A 22,357-nucleotide genomic window follows, 5' to 3' on the forward strand; every position below is an offset into this window, starting at 1 on the left:
CGGCCATTTTAGATTTGCCGATGGCAATAGATTGGCCGTAATTTTTTTGTTCGTACTCGATTCTAACGCGCATGCGATTTATGAACTCGCTTAACCGGAAAAAAGGTGCGCGTTAGATTCGAGTAATTACGGTAGTTTTCCGGGGACATGCGGCGGTTGAACGATGGCGAGGGAGAGCGGCGACGCGTGTTTGAACGAGAAGGGCGGCTTTGAGACGGTGGCGACGACAGGGCAGGGTGGCCGTAGTCCTCAGGGGAAGTAAATGCTCTAGACTGAGTGCGGGCCGGATAACGGTGGTTTGGTGGACGGAATGAGTTACTGTAAGCGGGGTACGAGCGAGAAGACATAGATGGCCGTTGGCTGCGGCAGTAACGAGCGATGTGTCCTGCGCGACCAAAGCGGAAGCAGATTGACTTATCAGCTGTTCGCCATTCAGACGGGTTCCTGGTTCGAATAGAGTACGGACGGCGACGTCTCATGTCCACAGAAGCTATCGAGGGACCAGTATTATCCAGTGTGGATGCAGTGGACAGGATACCAAAGTTAGCGAATTCCTGGCGGACAACAGCCTGGATCAAGGCGACAGCTGGCGTTGAGGCGTCGGGCAACGTCGGTTTGATGGCAGCCGGGTAAGCGGCCTCGAGTTCACGTCGGACGATGCGCGTCACGTCTTCGGTTGTAGACGGATGACAAGGAGTGGCTTCACAAGATGACGTTGCCGCGGTGTTGGGTAGGCGCTGAAACTGCTGCAAAATGCGTCGACTCTTCGCCTGCTCGAGACGGCGGCACTCTTTGATCACGGCGTCGATGGTCGTTACGTTGGTAAATACAAGCAGGCTGAACGCATCGTCGGCGATTCCTATTAAAACGTGCGAAATCTTGTCGGCCTCAGTCATGTTGGGATCGGCCCTTTGACACAACGCTAAGACGTCTTGAATATAAGTCAAGTAGGGCTCAGTGGACGTCTGTGTACGTACAGCCAATTGCTTTCGGGCATCAAGCTGTTGACCAAACGGGTTGCCAAAAAGGTTGCGGAGCTGTTGTTTAAACATTTCCCAGCTTGTGATTTCGTGCTCGTGGGTCTCAAACTATGTGCGAGGGGTCTTGTCAAGATAGAAAATGACATTCGCAAGCATAACGGTTGGGTCCCAGCCATATTGCTTGCTGATGCGCTCGTACATGCTAAGCCACTTGTCCACATTCGCGTTGTCCTCTCCAGTAAAGGTACCGGGATCACGGGGTTGCGTTAGGGCGACGTACCGGGTTGCTGTCGTTGCTGAGGTAGGTGGCGAAGCCGTATCCTCACCCAGAGCCATGGTAGCAGACTTCAGGCGTCCACTGCGTAGCTCCGTTGTCAGAAGAGTACCCAGCACCTCCACCAAAATGTTACGTGGAAAATAACAGTTGTCAGTCCGCAGCCACAACGCAGCTCACCGACAACTTCCACTTCTTCACTCGAAGTCTGAGGCACCTTACTTGGGTATGCCCCACTATGCCCTCTTTCAGTCAGACGAAATCACGTAACAATATGATAAACAGTCCGAAAATCGCCTGCCCGAATTGCCTGCCCATAAGAAGAGTGAGACACAATGTAATCACTATCACGCAATGGTGACAGACCACAAGCTTGTCTAGAATGCCTTAGTGCGCGACTTGTGCTATGTGCGTTGTAATTTGTTGCCCTGTGAGGTACTACTAGTGCTTTCTCCCTTTTATGAACGTTGACGTCGAGCGAAAGTAATTTTGCATCATAACAGCTATGTCACATTCTTATGCGAGTACAAGCCTGAGACTGTGAGTGTGAAAAAGACAAGATATCAGTTGTATGTTGAGTAGGCAAAGTTCCTACGAACCCAAAACGTGAAAATATCAGCTTTTTGGCTGGCTGAAGCTACTCTGAGTCGCTGGACCTCAACCAGGTAAAGACCCCAGATACGTACCCATGTGATCGGGGCTCATGTAGCATGAACTTCAAGGAGAGTAAATTTTCCATCCTAACAAGACATCCTCTCTCACTCGCTACTTTTCCAATCATGAACCTAGGAGAATACAAGTTCATATTTTGCACTCGTGAATATCAGAGTCAATGTTTGATTCAAGTGAAGGTGTTTTTTTTCCTTTCGGATGAAATCTGAGGGTTGTAAGATTTGAAGTTCGCATGAAACTGGGCTTTTGAATACTTTATTTCTATGGGGAATATTGTCAAACTAAACCGACGACCGTCGTAAAGCGCCGGTCGCCGCAAAACCGGGGGACGTATAATCGACATTCGACTGTATCGTGATCTTGGTTGGATAAAGATAACTTGATTCCGATCGCACTAAGTTGTGATATACCGTACGATGAAGCCACGCAAGCTGGAACCAGAACTTTCCGCCTGAAATTTTTTTTAAAGAAAATGTACTGTGTACTGGGTGAAATTGCACACACAAGCCTGACAGACAAAATACCACTCCCTAGTGTGCCCAGTGCAGGTGTCGTGATGGCACAGGGAGCGATGCCTGCCATCGTCAAGCGCTGTGCTACGAGGCCATGCCAGTCAATGGACAATCTTCAACGAGTCTCCTCTTTTTCCCCCGATTATGAATGAGATTGCTCCCCCTACCCCCCCCCCCCCCCAAAAAAAAAACAGAGCAGAAATGAGTCTTCCATGTAGGAGCACAATATTAAAAAATTTAGGCAAGATGCGCCACTGATTCCACCTGCACAACTTCTACGGCACTCGCTACAATGGATGGCAGCACTACCTTTATAGCTGTGGACATGGCCTAGCTCGAGAGTGCACAAAGATGGCAGACTATAGCCAATTTAGAAACCATGGCACGACCAAGCGATATGACTTGGATTATATTTAATTTCCGATAGATAGACTTTGTCTAGTCTGTGATATTTCATGAACACCGTTTTGTCAACACAGCTTGCTTTCATTGTCATTCTTGAGCAAAAGGGGCGTTTGAAATGAGCTAGAGGTTGTTACACAGCATTTCCAAGAATTACAAGGAGTTCAGGGCATTCAACAAGTTTCAAGGGACCTGGAACTAATATTGTCAATATCAATGATATTGAAGAATTTCAAGGGGCTGTGCGAACCCTGAGCAGAGCAAGCAAAAGTAAATCGACTACGGAAAGAAGGCTTAAAAAAAATGTAGTGTGTGTCACTGAGATGGCTTTACCAAAAAGAAAAAAATAATAAACAGTGAAACTTCATCACGGTTCATTAAACAGTGTGTTATATAACTATGGATGCATATGAAGTGTTTAGTTCTTAAACAAAACTTATTGTAAATAGAAAAGGCTTCTTTGTCCCTCTCAAGGGTAGAACAGTGTACATAGGTTTGGGAGTAGTCCTAGGAGCAGGCAAATGTGCCTTTTGTAGCAAGCTTTGAGGAGCCACAATGGCCTTCTTGAGCAGTCAGAGAGAACAGTCAGAGCATATGTCGCCCTATTTCACAGCACATAATAAGCAACATTTGTCGAATGCTTCATTTTTTTTAACACTAAGGTGAATTGTGCAATAACTTTATTATTGTTACAGCAATATCAACACACTCAACGGATTTCTGCAGTCGCTGCTACATCCCATGTCATGCCAAAACTGATAACATGCCATCACCCATCGTATACACTACTCAGAGAAATGCGCTCGTGCAGGGACGATGAACGCAGCTGAAACAAAAATATTACTAGCTGGCCCATCTTTAATGCTCAGAGGGCGCATGTAAACACCCCGCTTGGGAGGATTGCTGTCCAAGCAGAAAGGAAACAACCTGCCAGTCTTGAATAAACACGAAAAGACGAAAGGGGTGAACTTTGCTTCTAAAGGCACTGGCGTGCGTCCTAGTTCAGCAGCCATCAGTGGGCAGCTCAAACACACTTCGAAGTAGAGTGTGCGAAAAGTGTTGCTCTTTCTGAAGTGGCTTTCTGAAGAGGCGAATGCCTCGCAGGTCCTAAACAAGTAGTAAGGGATATGGAGATTGGGCAGAGGTCTCGCTCCTGAAGCAATCGTGAATTTGAACTCTACGGGCATGCGTACTACCTCAACAGGCATCAGCAGTTGGCTCGTATACCCTGCTACGTGTTGCACTGTCTACACGGACGCATTGTGTAAAAAAAAGCATCTCTCCACGAAGAGCCTGCATTCGCTTACACTAGCACTTTCCGGTGTTTTGTGACATCACATTAAAAAAAGTTAGCTGCCAGCCTTACTTTGTACAGCATTTCGTTTCACTGCTATTACATTCAGTTCTTCACCCTTGAGGTAAAACTGAACTTTTTTGTTGCCAATTGATGACAACACTGATTGTTCTGATGGCATTCGGGAAGCGCATAAGAGTTCTTTGTTTGTGGCTGGCCATGTGGTCCACGGTGGCTTGCCACCTAAGTTATGCCAGCTTCACAATCAAGCCGCACGAAAAGTGCTTGGACGTGCTCAAGCAGACGTTGCAACTCATCATACCAGATGAACTAAAAGTGGGCATCATTGCCTTGGCTTTATTATAGACATAATGAAGAACATTGCCCAGTGTGATCAAGAGACATGTAGTTTTTTTTTATATCATAAAAGCTTTTGAACACACGAGTCTCCAATGCCAATACCGTATTGACTCGCATAATAGGCACACTTTTTTTTCAGAAAATCCAGCTCGAAGTTAGGGGTGCGCCAATTACACGGGGTAAAATTTTCGAAAATTTTTTCAACTCGGTTCTCGCGCTTTAAATCTGCACAATTGTCAAGTAAAAGGCGACTTTATCGTTTACCAATTAATTCAGCATAAAACAAACATACCTACATACCTTTTAATGAACAAGCGAGAGCCGTCAACTGCACACACACACATAAAATTTATTTACACAAAAGTCGTAGCTGTTCCTTCTTTTCCCTATTCGGAGTCCGAGTCGGAGATCACACATTCATCCTCGCCGAGCGGGGATTCGTTTTCGGTGTCCGAATCATCCGCACCCCACAACATGTCATCCTCACTCGCATCCAGTGCGTTCGAGATACCCGTCTACTTGAAGCTTTTCCTGACGACTTCGTCGGAGATCGCCTGCCACGCTTCCACGATCCAAGCGCACAGCATTTCCACAGGCGGCCTCTTAATCTTACCACCTGGAGTCAGCTGATCTTGTCCTCCAGCCATCCAGGTGGTGTACAGCCTTCGAACATTGTCCTTGAAAGGTTTATTCAAGGACACGTTCAAAGGCTGCAGTATCGATGTGAGGCCGCCCAGAATCACTGCCAGATCTGTGGGCAGCTCCTTCAGCTCATCTCGTACGCGGTCTACTAGGTGCCCACGAAAACTGTCCAGGACAAGCATGGATGGCAACAACAGACCACCCGGCCGCCGACCCCTGACTGTTTTCACCCAATCCACCATGAGTTCCGCGCTCATCCAGCCTTTTTCCTGGACTCTGACGTAGATGCCTTGAGGGAATTTCGCCTTTGGGAGCGTCTTACGTTTAAAAATAACGTAAGGTGGTAGCTTACGCCCATCCGCTGTCACCGCCAACATTACGGTGCATCGTTGTTTATAAGCGCCAGACGTTCTGACGATGACGCTCCGTGCACCTTTCTCTTCCACTGTCGTGTTCTACGGCATATCAAAGCAAAGGGGGGTCTGATCAGCGTTGCCGATCTGGGACAAAATGAAGTCTTTCTGCTGTCGGAGCTTTATAACAAAACTGTGGAAGTCCACCACTTTGTCCTCATATGCTGCGGGCAAGCGCTGGCACAAGGTAGTCTGCCTTCGCAGTGCGAGGCCATGGCGCCGCATGAAACGAGTTGTCCATCCGGAGCTGGCTTTGAACTCTTTTGCTTCAATGCCCTGCGCTCGGGCTATTTTGCGCGCCTCAGTCTGCACAATATCCAACGACACAGCACAGCCGTCTTGTCGTAGCTCCCGTATATGCCGGACCAGTTGCTCTTCGACGTTCGGATACTTGCCGGTCTTGGCACCGCGGAAAGCCCGTCGTGTCTTCTTCGTCACCTTACGTTTTTCTTCTTGGTCCCTCCAGTACCGAATACTGGTTTCTCCAACGCCGAAATGCCTGCTTGCAGCCCGGTTGCCGTGCTTCAGCGCGTACTGCACTGCCTTCAGTTTAAACCCAGCCGTGTAGCTCGCGTACTTCCCCATGGTGGAAGCAAAGTTCAATACACTGCCACAACATACGCACACCGCTTGCAAAATGGCGTTTCATTTTCTCCGATGGTGGTGATGGCGATCGAGCCCCCGGCGTTGTACACGTGACCTCCAAAAAGCGCGGCGATTTGGGGGGTATCAGTAATTGATGGAACAGCCGTTTTTTTTTTCGCTCATGGACGCCTTTTTTTTTTTCAAGTTTTATTTCGACAAACATGTTGGTTAGGTCATTGCACTTCGAATTTTTTTTATTTGCTCGTCGATTTGCCTTCTTTTTTTTCTTCAAGGTACGGGGACCGCGTTACAACTGTACCGCTGGGGGGTAGAATCGTTTCTGATCACGGCCAAGTTCGGGGTGCGCCTATTATGCGCGGAATTAAAAAAAAAATCGAATTTTCCGCGACCAAACTAGGGGTGCGCCTATTATGCGAGTGCGCCGATTATGCGAGTAAATACAGTATATATTTACTCGCGTAATAATCGCACTCGCATAATGACCGCACCCCTAAACTGTCGTCTAAATTCAACGTTTTTTTTTTTTTTTTTCCCCCCCGTGTATTGATCACAACCTGAACTTGCCGCATCGACATGTCATGTGCGAAGTCTAGCTGAACGCACCTATCATTGTTTCTGTGATCTGAAAGCGGGCATCACTATGCTAGTGCCGTAAATTTACCTACTTAAATGAAAGCATTCCTTATTTAGATGGAAGAAACTGTTTTCACGCGTGTGACGTACTCACAACCTCCATAACTGACGCAAAGAAGAAAAATAATGCTGTGGCTTCGCTCCGTCAGCCGCCATGTTTGTTTTGACATCCCACTCTGTTACAGCGGCGGCCGCCTGTTGGTCGACTCGTGTTCATCCCGCAGCAATGTTTTTTGTTTCCTGAAACCTCTTTTTTTTTTGTGTGCTTTGTGATCATCTGTTGAAGCGTTGTTTCACCATGGGGCGGTATGCGAGCTTCACTGCGGCGTTCAAGCTGAAGGCGCTTGACTACGCGCTAGGGCACGGGGACCGCGCTGCCGGCAGACATTTCGGCGTAGACGAAATCCGGATCCGACATCGGAAAAAACAGCGCGACATGCTCATGGCTACTAACAGCACGCAATGGGCTTTCCGTGGACCTAAATCTGGCAAGTTCCCAGACATTGAAAAGGCAGTGCTCGAATATGTGAAGGACATGCACAAGAACAGTTATGCAGTGTCATTAGACATGATACGGACGCAGGCGTGCAGTTTCCCGGAGGCTCGGAATAGCCACAAAGGACATCCGCGCCAGTTCCGGCTGGACGACAAGCTTTATGCGGCGGAATGGACTGTCGCTGGCTTTTACAACGCGCTCTACGGCATGGAAGATGACCCTCTGTGGGAGAGTGAAAAACTGCCGGTTCCGACAGGTAACCGTGCGGCGACGACACTGACGCCAGTGATGCTTCAGAGTCTGAATGAACGTTAGGGGGGTAGGAGCGGTAAAAAATAGAAGGGAAGTGTGCCATGCATGTAGCTCCTGCGTAATGCGTGCATTTTATTACAATCATAAGCCTTAATTTACTTTTATTTTTGGTTATGTTCATGATAGCTACTGTAAGCATTCCGATTAGCGACTTTTTCGCGTTTCCGGTGCTCAGAATACATTTTCACGGAAAATTTACCCCGCGTAATGATCGCATCCCGAAGTTGGAGTCAGTTTCTTGAAAAAAAAAAAAAAAAAGTGCGATCATTATGCGAATATATACGGTAGCTGTTACTGCTTGTCGGTGATGGCTACATTATGAAACGCGAAGTGACTTGTGAACGATATGATCACTTCTCTACGCCTTAATGTCAGTTCGCTAACAAATATGTGCAATTGTTGACGGCATGTTCATCTTGCAACAATGGCGATGTATGCAGTGGCGAAGACTGATTAGGCTGAATATATTGTGACAAAAAGTGCATTGCTGAAATGAATTGAGCATCAGGGCACTTTGGAAAAGCTGCATAGTGTTTGTCGTGACAAGAAATATTTTTGGACTACAAATGGTCTACAATGTTGTGTAAACTAGAAGAGTTGGTGGACTTTTGTGCAGTTGGTGCAAGCTTTACTCGAATATGCGCAACAAGGCACAGGAAGATGGCACTGTACCTAAATGGCACAATTAGCACCACTGTTCTTTCCGATGTCATACAGTGGAAAACATTTTAGTTCAACATCACTAGCAACATGATTGACCAGAACAAATGTTATACGAAATATGTCCTCCCACCGTGAGGCAGTCCCTGGCTGCAATGCTGGCCGGGACTGGCTGACGCCGGATCCTCCGTGGGCTGGGCCTGCTCAGGGGGGCTCCACAGGCACCTCTTGCCACTGCTCTTCCCCCTGGCCTCCAGCTTTCGCTTCTCGGCAACATGCTCGTGCGAGACCTGCCGAGCATGGCTTCGCAAGAAATAGCGAGGCGGCTCGCTATCTGCTTGAGCGTTCACTGGGGCTGGGCTGTGGGAAATTAATGTGCACATTTCTCTCTTTCTGCCTAACGTAAATTTGAGCAAGTAGAACTGCAATGCCAGAATTTCGCTCTTTACAAACAGGCTCTCTCTCTTGCACAATGTCAGCTTACTGAAAGAAATGACAAGTTTAAGCTTCAACCCCGGTAAATGATCAGCTTTGCAGAAGTACAGACATCACATTTTCAGAAAAGAACAAGTTCAGCACAAATGCTATAGCAAGCTTGATAAATCTCAATGGCTAGGCGGGTGTGAATCAATGTATGCAGTTTCCTGGCATACTTTCTTTGGCATCTAAAGAGCAAACTGGAACTAATGAGCTACAAAGTGAGCCTAGTGCTCCGATGTATCTGATTTAACTGCCATATTGTAGGGCCGCACGGAAAATATTTTCTTTGTAGAAGTGCACAAATATATGAAATACTTTTCTAACAATTTTTGCTACTCTGTTTGACTGGCACTAGAATTGTACTATTCGAAGTATTCGAAACACAGTCGAGCCCGCTTATAATGAACCTGAGCGGGACGTGGCATCCGTTCGCTGCATCCTGAAGTTCATAGTAAATGAAACAAAGCTTTTAAAAAAAGTTGCGAGTGAAAACACAAACTTTTCGGTTCAAAAAATGCGTGACGCTTGTGTATCGAAGAACAGAAGCGATAAGGGCGGTATCGAGTTCATTTAAAACGGCAAATTGCTCGTTCGCTGAGGCCCGTGGCATAAGCTGCATGAGGCACTGGCTCCAAAGTTCAGTCGTTCTCGCAATCCGATTCCTACAAATCGCTCTCGCTACGTACTTCATTCACAATGCCCCAACTTGTGCACGGTTCCGCAGTGTCGGCATCATCATTGGCCGTAATTAAACCATCACAACAGATGTCCCCCCCCACTCTCGCAGGTCAGAAAATGCTAGAGGGAGCCGATTTATGCGGTCGTCTAAACATCGGCTCCTGCTTGTTCACCTTTTTTTTTTTCTGTGAAAGTTAGCTATGTGTTTGATTCCTTTTGCTCCAGTTGACGCCCGAAGTCTTGAAGACGTGTAAACAATTTTGTCACGGGGATGGATCTTTTACCGAATTTTGAAGGACTTTTTTGTTAGACCACACTGTGGCTTGCTAGGCCTAAAGTTAGGCTTAGCTAAGCCTAACGAAAGGCTCAGCACATTTCAGCTTTCAAGATAGCTATGCAAGTCACTGTACAAGGGGAGGACATTTCTCCTGAAGAATTCCAGTGTTCTGGATGGACAACGGCGCTTTGTAAGCGTAAGTCAACTAAAGCACTCAGGGCGGGCGCTGAAGTTCAAGGCCCACCATACAGCAAGAACGCTGACACCCGATCTGCCGCCAACGTGAAGAAATGCCTACCTAAAGCGTCAAGGCTGCCTCATCTACCAAGGAAGCATTTTCAAATCATTGTTAGGCCTTGGGGAGGCCTGAACGTCAAGAGTATCAGTAACGTCCGGATTTCTCAAGCCCTCTCGACAGCGGCGCATTTCCCAGCTGCGGATATCGCAGAATACATCGTTTGTCGTAACGCTGCGCAGAACATTGTTGTGATTAGTACGCCATCGCAAGCCAACGCTAAGGCCTACGCAAGTCTAGAGACCATCACCGTTATCAACGCAGGGTATGAGGTTAGCTCTTACATTGCTGCGCCCGACAACACATGCAAGGACATTAGAAACATTGATAGGGAAATTGAGGACGAAGAGCTCAGAAGACTTCCTATTCAACCGAGGAATCTGTTCTCGAAGTGTGGCGAATCAAGAATTCTACCACAGTCGTTATCCTCTTTGAAGGACTTCCGAGTCCCAAATTACGTCATGTGTGGTTCCAGCATAGTCAAGTGCACCCTCTACCGACGGCATACTGACGTCTGCTACACCTGTGGTAGATTAGGCCACAGAGCTGAAGTGTGTCCCACTCCAGGAAATGTTATCTGTCGAGGTTGTGGAATCACCTCCCCTGGCGACCAGGACGTTTGCTCACCGAAGTGCGCCTTCTGTGGAGGGCCTCATCCAACGGCCGACAGAACCTATACACAAAGATTTGAGATACCTTAAGGGGGGACGCGGCTTTGGGATCGCGAAAAATGGCAAAAAAAATCGATTTTTTGAAACTCAAGTTTTCAGTTTCTGGAACCCTTTTTCTATCCGATTCCAAAATATCTACACTGAAAACCGTGCAGAAGTGCTTCGGAAAATTCGTTTCACCCACCTAGATAGCAAAAATATTTCTGGAAATGGCGAGAAAACGGCGATTTTCACAAAATAATAGCTTCGCTATGCTTGGGCCGGGAGCCGGCTTCTTGGGCTCATCGGAAAGAGCATTTTTCCGTGTTTAACTTTCCCACCTCAGCTGGCTCCTCCCTTTGACAACAAGCGAGCAAAAAGCAAATGTTTGAAGGTCGTTTTGAGGCCCTTGATTGGCCGTGGCTGCCATGTTGCCTCAGCTTGCCTCGCCATTGGCCCGATGCTCGCTCCGGGAGATCGTCGTCTGCTGCTTGTGCGTCGCGAGGACATGGCTCTCGAAAATCGCCACTTCGTGACGTGTTCATGGCTTGATAATCACTTAATTTATAACTACGCTTTAGTTACGAGCAGTAAGCGGATGCGCGATCAGGTTACTACGAGCGTCAGCGCGGTCTACGAGCGCCGCGCGTCATTGAAGTCGTCTTTAGCCCTAACTTCGCCGACTGCGGGCAGGAACGACCCGCTAGCGCATTCGTGGCGACGTGTTTCTTCACAAGCAACGAAGCTGTAAGCGGCGGCACGACCTGATTACTACGAGTGGCCGCACCGGATGCACGATCGGATTACTACGAGCGGGCGCGCGGCGGTCTACGAGTGCGGCGCGTCATCGGAGTCGGCTTTAGGCCTAACTCCGCAGACAGCGAGACTGCGGGCAGGAACGACGCGCAAGCGCACTCTTGGTGACGTGCTTCTTCGCAAGGAATGTACCACATCACTCGCTAGCTCCTCCGAATATTGTACGGGCATTTTACGCATCGGCAGCGGACAACACAGTCAAGCTCGTCATCCCCCCCCCCCCCTTCACTGCCAAGGATCGCTCGGAACAGCGGCTAGCAGTTTCGCGCGTCGTCATTCGAAAATGCGATGCCAAGTGCAGTGCGGGCCGATTTTTTGTCTTCGTAGTTACTCATTTCGCGGATCGTCATCGAACGCCGCCGGCAAGTGCATTACGCGCCGGCTGCACTGTCCACGCGGCCGCGCACCCCACGGTCATATGGAGTGCCGTCAGTAAGCTTTTTGATGCGATTCAGACGTGCTTGGAGCCGTGCTTGATGTCTCCACGAACGTCTATGAATGTTCCAAGGTTAATGAATCGCTGTAGATTAGAATTTCCGCGACCGGCTGTAAGATGATGCGTTTCACGGCTAGAGCGGCGAAAGAGCATGTGTAAATCAGGGGCACGAATTTTTATATGCCCGTTTCGTGTCATTACTTATAGTGCTAGAAATTCCCGTGCCACCAGTCTTCTGCCCATAACTTTGTTATTTGGAAAGAAGGCATAGGCCGTCATGGTGTGATCCATTTTTCTGATGCAATAAAACCTCTCTCCAAATAAAAAAAAAAGTTCAGTGAATATTTGTAATCAAGTACTTAATTATGCTAATTACAACTTCAGCACAAAAAAGTATGTTTAATAATTTCAGTATATGGTTTTATTCAATTACAATCTTTTCTGTCATACTTATCACACCACTCCTTCATACAAAGAACTTTGTTTGAAATGCATACTTGTTCCTTGTAACTCATGAAAAGGAGTGAATCATGAAAAGAAGTCAAATATCACAAGACAAACCTGAGATCACAATTTTTAGGTGTCTTAGAGATGTAAAAAAAAGTTGAAACTTTAAATGCAGCTTTCTCAATACTGTTTTTTTTTTTTTTTGACATTATGCTCAGCCCCTCCACATGGTTCAGTGAAGAAATAATTTGTTTCTCGTAAAGTATTTGTGGTATCGCTTCAAAATTTTTATGAAAGCACTGTGAGGTTATTCTTAGTGTCTGTGCCAATTTTCATCAATATCCAACGAGAAACAAAAAAGTTCATTGAAAAAAAGCCTGTCGAAAACTTCGACAGGCTTTTTCTCACAAGTGTGTTTTGGACATTGTGCATTGCTCGTGGAAAGAGTAGCACGAGAATGACTGGACCGATTATGATTCTGTTTTTTTTCCCTGAATCCCTGAACACTGCTTGTGGGTACAGCAATCTTCAATTTCTGTTTTGTGGCCCTGTTATTTTTCTAGACGATGATTTGTCCGTGCCATTGTTTCTGACAATGTGTGTCGGCAGCCATGATGATCTCTAAAAAAAAAAAAACGAGAACTTATTAAAAAATTCCGAGAGTGTCATACCCTGTAGCTTTCTTTTGAGTAAAGATCAACATCATTCGCAGCTTCCTGGCATGTTTTGTTGCAGCGCTAGGCTTTCCACGAGCAGACCATGTAATTGGATTGTGTAGCATTATGTAACTTGAGAACTACTGAAGCTATCATGATGAAACTGCATATTTCCCTATTCTAGACACTTATGAGTATGCATGCCAAATTTCATTGCTGTAGGTCAACAAATAAAAAAGTTTTTTTTCAAAGCCACCTCCCCCCTTAAATCGTCAGACTGTGCAAGAGAGAGAGACGCGACTTTGCCAAGAACTTCCCACCGATACATGAGCTGTCCGAATCGAACAACAAGTCCAGGTCCCAGTGCAGGAGCTCGAGGGGGCGCTTCCGATACAGGAGTGGTCCCCGATCCACAAGCATTTCTCAGTCCCGGAGCTGTTCCCGATCACGGGGCCCGGCCGTCAGCATTCAGGTGCCTGCTGCTATAGCGACCGAGTGGGCTGATCGCGTCAAAAGCTCCCAGAAACAGGTGATGGGGGCATGCTGCCAGAGCAGAAATATGATATAATTTTTCAGCTGGAAAGGGAGAATGCTGCACTAAAGGAGGCGACCGCGCAACTTAGAGTCGAGATAGTCGCACTTAAGAATGCTAATAACGCCAAGAGTGAGGCTCCACAACCTCCTCAGGTCACTAGACTCGAAACGCCCATTGAAACACCTATGGATTGATTGATGTGGGGTTTAACATCCCAAAACCACCATATAAATATGAGATGCTGTAGTGGAGGGCTCCAGAAATTTCGACAACCTGGGGTTCTTTAACGTGCACCCAAATCTGAGAACAAGGGCCTACAACATTTCCGTCTCCATCGAAAATGCAGCCGCCGCAGCCGGGATTCGATCCCGCAACCTGCGGGCCAGCAGCCGAGTACCTTAGCCACTAGACCACCGCCACTAGACCACCGCGGCGGGGGAACGCCTATGGAAACGCCCGTGGAAACGCCTATAGAAACGGCCATGAAAACGCCCGTAGAAAAACCCACGGGGACGCCCGTTGAAACACCAATGAAAGTGCAGTGTACTGTTGTCCAACGAAAACAGGGCTTTGACAAGGCACGCACTTCATGAGGAACTGCAGTTTTAAAACTGAGATCAGAGACATGTTCCAGTCACTTAGCCAAACAGTCGCATTGGTTCATGTTAAGGTCGATACCTTAGCGGACAAATTCAGCGCACTGGATGCTAAGGTCAATACGTTGGATGCTAACTTCTGTGCGTTGGACGCTAAGGTCAACGTGCTCGAACGCAGGCACATATTTTTCGAGCCTAACCAGGGCGCGTCCGCCTAAAGAGTTCAGGATTTGGCAAGGGAACTGCTGGGGATTTACCTGCAAGAAGGCAGTTCTTCAGCAGTTCATTCGTTCTCACTTTGAAAAGCCGCACGCCATTTCGCTTCAGGAGACGCTTTCGGATTCTGCCATGCTGCCGGGTTACACATCTCGCGCACTTCATGGAGACAGACAAAGGGGCATTTGCATGTTTGTATCTAAGGGATACACCAATATCTCGCATGATCTTTCAATGAACATTAGTAAGGTGGAACACTTATTGGTGGAAATTATTTGGGGGGGGGGGGGGGGGTCATTTCAACAGTAGCGTTTTCATTCTGTATATATGTATATATATATATATATATATATATATATATATATATATATATATATATATATATATATATATATATATAGTTCACGAAATGACTCGAGACAAATGTTTGCGGCACTCTCGAGTAGGGCTGTCACCAGGGCTGGTATCTCCCCGCTTGTGGTTGCGGGTGATTTCAACACTCCTCATCAGGCTTGGGGTTATCTGCGGTCATCCTGTAAAGGTGAGGATTTGTGGCAAGCAGCGGCGAACTTAAACCTCACCCTGGCCACGGACACAGATGATGATGATGATGATATATGTGGTTTAATGACGCCAAGGGCCATTGATGGCCAAAGAGTGCCAGGAAATGATATCGGATGAGAGCAATGGTTATGTTAAATGGCTGTAAAAGGGCCTAAGATTCTGCGCTCTAAAGGTGCATAAGACATATTTATTAAAATCATGAAAGTGAAGTGAAGCATGCCAGGTGAGAATGAGTCTTACATTATGATGACGCCATAGAATAGGAGTGTTATATTAGCACCAATACCTCGCAAGCGCCCTTGGTCCCAAGGGCTGGGAGACAGGTGCTCTCTTTGGATGTAGCATCCGCAGCAGCAGCCTACTTTCAGAGCCTGTGCTACTGATCACTTGAGTAGATAACATGGAAAGTTTTTACTTCCTTTAAGAATGCGTTCAATGCATTATATTTAAAAGGAGGTTCGCGACCAATAAACATAGCTGGGTGAAGGGGTATGTGTTCCTTGTACGCTAGTGGAAAATGTTTTTTCCTGTAAGCCTCTAGCTCAGAGCATTCAAGGAGTATGTGGGGTACGGTAAGTGGACGACCACATCTGTGACAGCTGGGTGGGTCACCACCGGACAAAAGGTGTGCGTGCGCGCTGTGTGTGTGTCCTATTCTAAGCCGACAGAGACTGACCTCTGTAGGGAGTGTTTTCGACGTGGGTAGCCAGTTACCGAGATATGGTTTAATCAAGTGTAACTTGTACGAGTTTGTAGATCCCATAACTTCTGCCAGTAAGCCCTGCGCTTTTTTCGTATGTTTGGTTTTAGGTCCATTATAGGGACAGCAACTGAAGAGTTGGCAGAGCTTCCGTTAATTGACGTGGCGAGCTGGCCGGCCAACAAATTTCCTTCTATCTCGCGATGTCCTGGCACCCAGCACACGACGATATGTTGCTTGGAAGTATACGCCGCGCAGAGTACTGAATAGAGGGATATAATTATAGGGTTTCTGTGTTTTGCAAGATTTTTCAACGCTTTTACGACACTCAGGGAGTCTGTGTATATAACTACCCTTAGCGTATTCAATTCTTTGATGTGTTTAACGGCTACAAATAACGCGTAAGCCTCGGCTGTAAAAATGCTTGTGCTGGCGGACAGAACGCCGGCATCCGAGAAGGATGGGCCGACCGCCGCATAGGACACGCCAGTATGGGACTTGGATGCATCAGTATAATATTCTGGACAGTCATATTTATGTTGCAGCTCTAAGAAGTACATCCGAATGTGTATGGGGGAGGCATGCTTTGTGACAGCTACGAAAGATGTGTCACAGTCTATGACCTGCCACTGCCATGGCGGGAGCCGCAGAGCGGGGGGGCTGAGGTGGTATACAAGCAGTGGGACATCTGTTTCTTCAGCTAGGTCTCTGACACTCAGCGAGAAAGGGCATGCCATTGCGGGTCGATTGTAAAAAAACCTGAGAGCTGGACAGGTCTTCGATGGTGGAATATGCGGTTGCTCACTGTTCGCATTTACTTTAAGGAAATATATGAAGGAAGAATATGTTTTCTGCAGATGGAGTGACCACTCGTCCGATTCTACATAAAGGCTTTCAACTGGGCTTGTTCTAAAGGTGCCTGTGGACAGGCGGATGCCTTGATGAACAGGGTCCAACACTTTCAGAGCGCTTTTCAGAGCAACATTTTCAGAGGCAGAGTGATAGACTATTGCCCCATACTTAAGGCGTGAGCGTATAATACCCCTGTCACACGGGCACTTAAATGTGGTGCATTATATGCACCACATTTCTTGCGGATTTTCATTCTAACTATTGTTCTATACGTGCCTTGTAATTCTAGAAAGATTCGGAGTAGTGTGAGGAGCTCGATATGTGTTTGAAATGTGTGCCAAGAAAGTTGGCTTAATCCTCCAAGCTTTCCCCGAGGCTATTTACTAGTGGAAGGGAATACGTTTGTTGGCCCTTAATTTTCTTTACCCGATTCCACACTTTTCCCTCATCTGTGTACGAGTTGATACTCGATATAAACTTTGTCCAGCTCTCTCATCTAGCTTGTCGACGCGTTCTCCTTGCCTGCGATTTGACCCGCTTGAAATTTTTCAGGTTTTCTGCTGCAGGGGAATGGTGAAGCAATGCCCATGCTTTGTTCTGAGTGGTCCGTGCTTTCCTGCATGCGTCGTTCCACCATGGGACTCGCCGTATAGAAGACATGCCGCTCGTTTTGGCAATACATTTAGATGCGACATCAAGTATAAAAGCTGCAAAATACGTGACAGCCTCATCTATGGTCAGGGCAGACAGCTCAGTCCATGTCATGTGTGTAAGAGTTCTATACCCTTCCCAATCAGCTGAGTCAATCTTCCATTGAGGAACCTGCGGGGTAATTGACCTTTGTTCAGCGCACTCAGGATGATTGGAAAGTGGTCACCTCCCATAAGGGTTTTTAAGAACGTTCCACTTAAAACAGGTAAAAGGGACGGTGATGAAATGCTAAGATCTATGGAGGAGTATGAGTTGTTTGCAAGGCTAAAATACGTAGGCTCCTTTATATTTAAAAGACATACAGTGAGCATCGCCTCACAGGACATTGTGTGCATTAAAATCACCTAGAACCAGAAACGGCTCTGGGAGTTCATCTATTAATGATTCCAGATCACGTCTGTGTAGCTGTTGATGTGGTGGTATGTACACAGAACATATGGTAATCAGTTTATTAAAAAGTACAGCTCGAATGGCCACTGCCTCAAGGGCCGTTTGGAGCTTCAAGTGCTGGCATGCTATACTTCTATAATGGCCACGCCACCAGATGACAGCATCCTCCCGGTCTTTTCGGGAAATATTATATTGCTGTAGGAAGACCTTGTGCTTAGGAGTTAAGTGCGTTTCTTGCACACATAGATAGCACTTTCGCGTTAAACTTACTCAGAAGTTCTTGGACGTCATCTAAATTTCTAAGTATTCCCCTTACGTTCCACTGAATGATTTTTCCGTAGTGGAAAAAGAAAAAAGGGAAAAAGTGCTGTGTGCACAGAAGACGGAGATTAGCTCGTTTTACAGGGCCTTTGTCAGGCCCTGTAATCGGCGTTCTGTCCTTTTTGGAGCGATCGAGAGAAGCTCGCCGCTCCTTCGGCGCTTCCTGCGCCGTTTGGCTTGAACTGGTGTCCATAGCCTCTTGTGAGACACTGGACGCCCGCTCTAAAAACCGATCTGTGCGTCACTTAGACTTCGCCTCGATCAACGAAGTCTTTGTCCCCACCGAGCTGGGGGTCGATGAAGCCCCCTTGGCCTCGTGATTGCCCTGGCTGCTGCCAGAGCTTGTAGAGGTCACTGGTGTGGACAGGCTGAATGTGGGCAGGGCAGCGCTGGCTGCTCCCGCCATAGGGGCTTGTGGCATTGGCCTCGGCACGCTAGGCGCGGTCCGGGCAACTGCCAAGGGCCTTTGTGGTGCCGCCCCTCGTTGCACCACTTCGGCAAAAGGTGTTTTTAGTGCCAATGATAACGACACCCGTTGTGTTGCTTCCCTGAATGTGATATTTTACTTAACTTTTATAGTTATTATTTCTTTTTCTCTTTTCCAGGCTGGGCACGCTCTGGAGTATGCGGGGTGACTACCTTCGCAGTTAGCACAGAGGACCTCGTCATGACTACATTCATCAGCACTGTGGCCGGTTGTGCCACACTTAGCACACATTAGCTGTCCTCGGCAGCTCTGGAATGCATGACCAAATCACTGGCATTTTAAACAACGCCTCGGGTTTGGAATGAAGGGTCGGACATGGAGTTTTACATAGCCAGTTTAGACATTCTCAGGTGGGTGGGTGGGTTGAGTTGAAGGTGAGTATCAAGTGCTTTGTTGCTATTTCATTGTTGTTACGTCCGATTTTGATGCGCTGGACATGTATTACACTTTGGTCTTTCCATCTATCAAAGAGCTCTTCTTCACTCAGTGTCGTCAAATTTTCGTCCGATACCACGCCCTTCACTGTATTCATGGTAGGGTGTGCGCTCACAGAGACGGGGATGTTACCAAAGGCTACGAGGTGCGAGAGTTTATTGTACTGTTCCTTGTCTTTTAATTCGAGAAGCAGATCTCCACTTACCGTCTTCGTGGCTTTATAACCGGTTCCAATGGTCTTTCTGAAGCACTTGGCCACAAGGAAGGGCGAGATTGCTCTAGCTATGGTAGATGATTGTTCGCAGTGGAGGACATGGTATTTTGGGAAAGTTTCTCTGTTTTGGGGCCAAAGTAGTGAAGTTTCGTCAGTGCGTACCCTTTTCGAAGCACGATCAGTTAAAGAGGGGGTCGAGGATCCCATAGGAAAATGTGTATTTTTCGGTAACGGCGCTATCCACCCACCACGGAGTCCAACGAGGGGACGTGGCAGAGCATTTCTGCACAACACCAGCAGTACGCAGTTACTATAACCCAATATGGTTTACCCTAGTTTGGATGGGCACACAAGGTTAGCCCTTGCCGCCAGGAAAAACAGAAGTAAATTGAAGAGAGGAGAGATCAGGAAAGATTGAAAGTAAGAGGGAAAGACGAAGATGAAGAGAGGCAGAGACAGGAAAAGGCGACTGCCGGTTTCCCCTGGGTGGGTCAGCCCAGGGGTGCCGTCTACATGAAGCCGGGGCCAAAGGGGTGTGTTGCCTCCGCCGGGGGGGCCTTAAAGGTCCAATCACCCGACGTCGGCTCAACCCCTCGGATCCCCTTTACCCCGGACATGGCAAAGCCACGCACGGCTAGGCGTGGGAGGGAGCCGAAACTCCCCCCTCCCCCCCCCGTTCGCTCGGGTCTGTGGTGTTGCTACACACCAAACGCCTACTTGCGCAGGCGCCCCTGCGGGGCCCCGGACCCAGCATTCCCGACCAGGATGTGTAACTCCTGCACGAGGGACTCCACGCCCGATCTTACCTTTGTTAAAAATGTTGAATCTGCTACTTGGCACGAATTGTACGTGGATCTGGGTAGTGACCATAATGTCCTAGCTACCCATATCAGTGTAAAGGGCGAGCCCGTAAGAGAGTTTAGTTTCACAGATTGGGATTACTTCCGGCATATCAGAAAAAAATGCCCGCAAGTTGGAGACTCAACCCCTAGCCTGGATCAATGGGCCGAACAGCTCAAGGGAGACGTTGGTGAGGTGACAAAAAAGATACACACGAATTTTGAAAAGGATAGGATGGACAGTTGCCTTGCGCACCTCCTAGAGGCCAAGAAATCATTTCTCAATAAGTGGAAGCGGCAGAGGCTCAATCGTTGGCTTCGCGAGAAAATTGCAAAACTTAACCGAACCATCGAGGACCACTGCCAGACGCTCTCTAGGCAGCAGTGGGATGAGGTGTGCAATTCTGTTGATGGCTAATTGAGAATAGGAGAGAAATGAATTTGCTAAAGCACCTTTTGAACAAGTCACATTCAAAGAGTAATCAAAGGCAAGACATTGCAAAACTCATACACGCCGCCAGACAGTTTGATTCTGAAGACGCTATACCGGATGGTTTGGCTCACAGATATTTACCCATGGGCTCCTCAAGCTGTTCAGACTACTCGCCTTACACTGAACCCCCATGCACTGAGCCCGGAGAGCCCTTGTCCACCAGCGACGCTTGGGAAGTTCTTCAAAACCTTAATGAACGATCAGCTCCGGGGCCTGCTCAAACATCAAATCAGACATCAAGCTGCTCAAACATCAAACCATAGACGTGAACACAAGCGACGTAACAGGCATCCTGGGTCTTGACTTGGAAACAGCGTTTGACATCATCTCTCACACGCACATCTTAAACTCCATTTCGGAGCTTGGACTGGGTGAAAAGCCTTTCACAGATACATCAGCTCTTTTTCGAATCCAGAAAGGCCACGTTCAATATCTGAGACCTCATAAAATCGACCCTATAAATCTGGCGATCGTCATCATCCAAGCTGCTAGCTTCAAGGCAGTCATCTGCGAGCTGTTCAACAACAGCATTGATGACTCTGCCTTCCCCTTACTCAGCAACAGATTTTACTGGCATTGAAGCGAAGGCTACAGAGCCAAATCACATGCATCTTATCGCCATGAAACGTAGTTACGCAAAAGTACACACATTTTCAAAGTGAAATATAAAAGTTCCTTTTTTATTTTCTATGTGGAACAGTTCGAAACAGGATGCAGTGCACAGCAACAAGACAGTTGTATTTATTTACCTTAACGGGGTTTCCGACACGTGAAAAGCCCTGTATCGTCGTCTTTTTACGAATACCTCAAAGACTAAGCGGCGCCCGAGTCTGCGTATACATCAAACGCTGATGGTGTGCCTCCTGCCACTTTTCATCGAGATTACGAGATGCATTACGAGATGCGCGTAAATTGAATTACTTCATGTAGGGCTACATGGGCAGAAATCTCCGTCCCCGTAGCATTCCTTTCAAGGACAAGAAAAGTTTTTGCCGAGTATAGTCGCCTCTTTCCTGACATGGTGCATGTATGGCTTCGTAGATGTGAACACTCCACAAGCGTGCTCAAGAGTGCCACAAACAACAAACAAGGACATAGTACGCACTCGGGGATGCTGCCTGCCCTGCCTGCCCTGCCTGCCTGCCCTGCCTGCCCTGCCTGCCCTGTCTGCCCTGCCTGCGTCCGTCCGTGTCTGTGTCTGTCCGTCCATCTGTCTGTCCGTCTACCTGTCTGCCTGTCTGATTGTCTGTCCGTGTGTCTGTCTGCCTGTCTACGACAACGGTCATGGACAAACAGACGGGGTGGCTACAACAACGGAGGGAGGATTGAATCGCAGCATAAGTGCATGAGGCTCGCTGCGACGCCATGTTCTCAAAGTATTCGGATAGTGAAAGGTGCAAAGCGCTTACATTTAAATCCGATCCAAGCCACCTCGTAGCTATTTAAATCCATCCGTTTTGGACGATTCTTCAGACCGTTCCTTCTCCTCCGCATGAGAAACGGAGGAAAACTGACGCGCGACACCTTGGCTCACGTGACATAGAAGGTCACGGCATTCGTCACGGCTCAAATGAGCCAATCCCGTGCGACTCGATGGAGCGAAACGCCTCTGTCCGTCACGTGACGCTCTGTCACGGCATTTCCCCCGGCTCAAATGTGCCAATCACGAGTGACTCGATAGAATAGACCGCCTCCGTCCGTATTTGGAACGCATATAAAATTGCACCACTAGTTCACGCTGTGCATGAAAGATGGCCTTCCAAAATCTCACACCCACAACGAAGCACCCAGCACCCAAATTTGGTTCCAACCCAAATTTGGTTCCACGTATGCTGCTCTTGATTAAGCTCGCCAGTGCGATTTAATTTGCACCCGTTATCAAGTTTTCTAGGACAAAGTGCCCGATGCAGCACGCTAAGTTGCAAGACTGCAGGCAAGGCCTAAGGAGTACTAACTGCAAAACCTCTTCATAGTGGTTACAGATGTGCAGTATCGTCCCGAGTCAACAAAATG

At 47.6% G+C, this 22,357-nt stretch overlaps 1 protein-coding gene across 10 annotated transcripts in view; it reads right to left on the bottom strand.

Moving 5' to 3' along the window:
* Window positions 1-22,357, bottom strand: part of LOC142790041 (uncharacterized) — a 467,642-nt gene that overhangs the window by 370,413 nt on the left and 74,872 nt on the right. For all 10 annotated transcript variants that reach the window (XM_075885074.1, XM_075885070.1, XM_075885072.1 and 7 more), the window contains exon 6: window positions 8,390-8,616. In XM_075885074.1, the coding sequence (XP_075741189.1) occupies window positions 8,390-8,616 (227 nt within the window). The remainder of the gene's footprint in view (window positions 1-8,389; window positions 8,617-22,357) is intronic.

Source organism: Rhipicephalus microplus, unplaced genomic scaffold (assembly GCF_043290135.1).
Source record: "Rhipicephalus microplus isolate Deutch F79 unplaced genomic scaffold, USDA_Rmic scaffold_66, whole genome shotgun sequence".
Taxonomy (NCBI): Eukaryota; Metazoa; Arthropoda; class Arachnida; order Ixodida; family Ixodidae; genus Rhipicephalus; species Rhipicephalus microplus.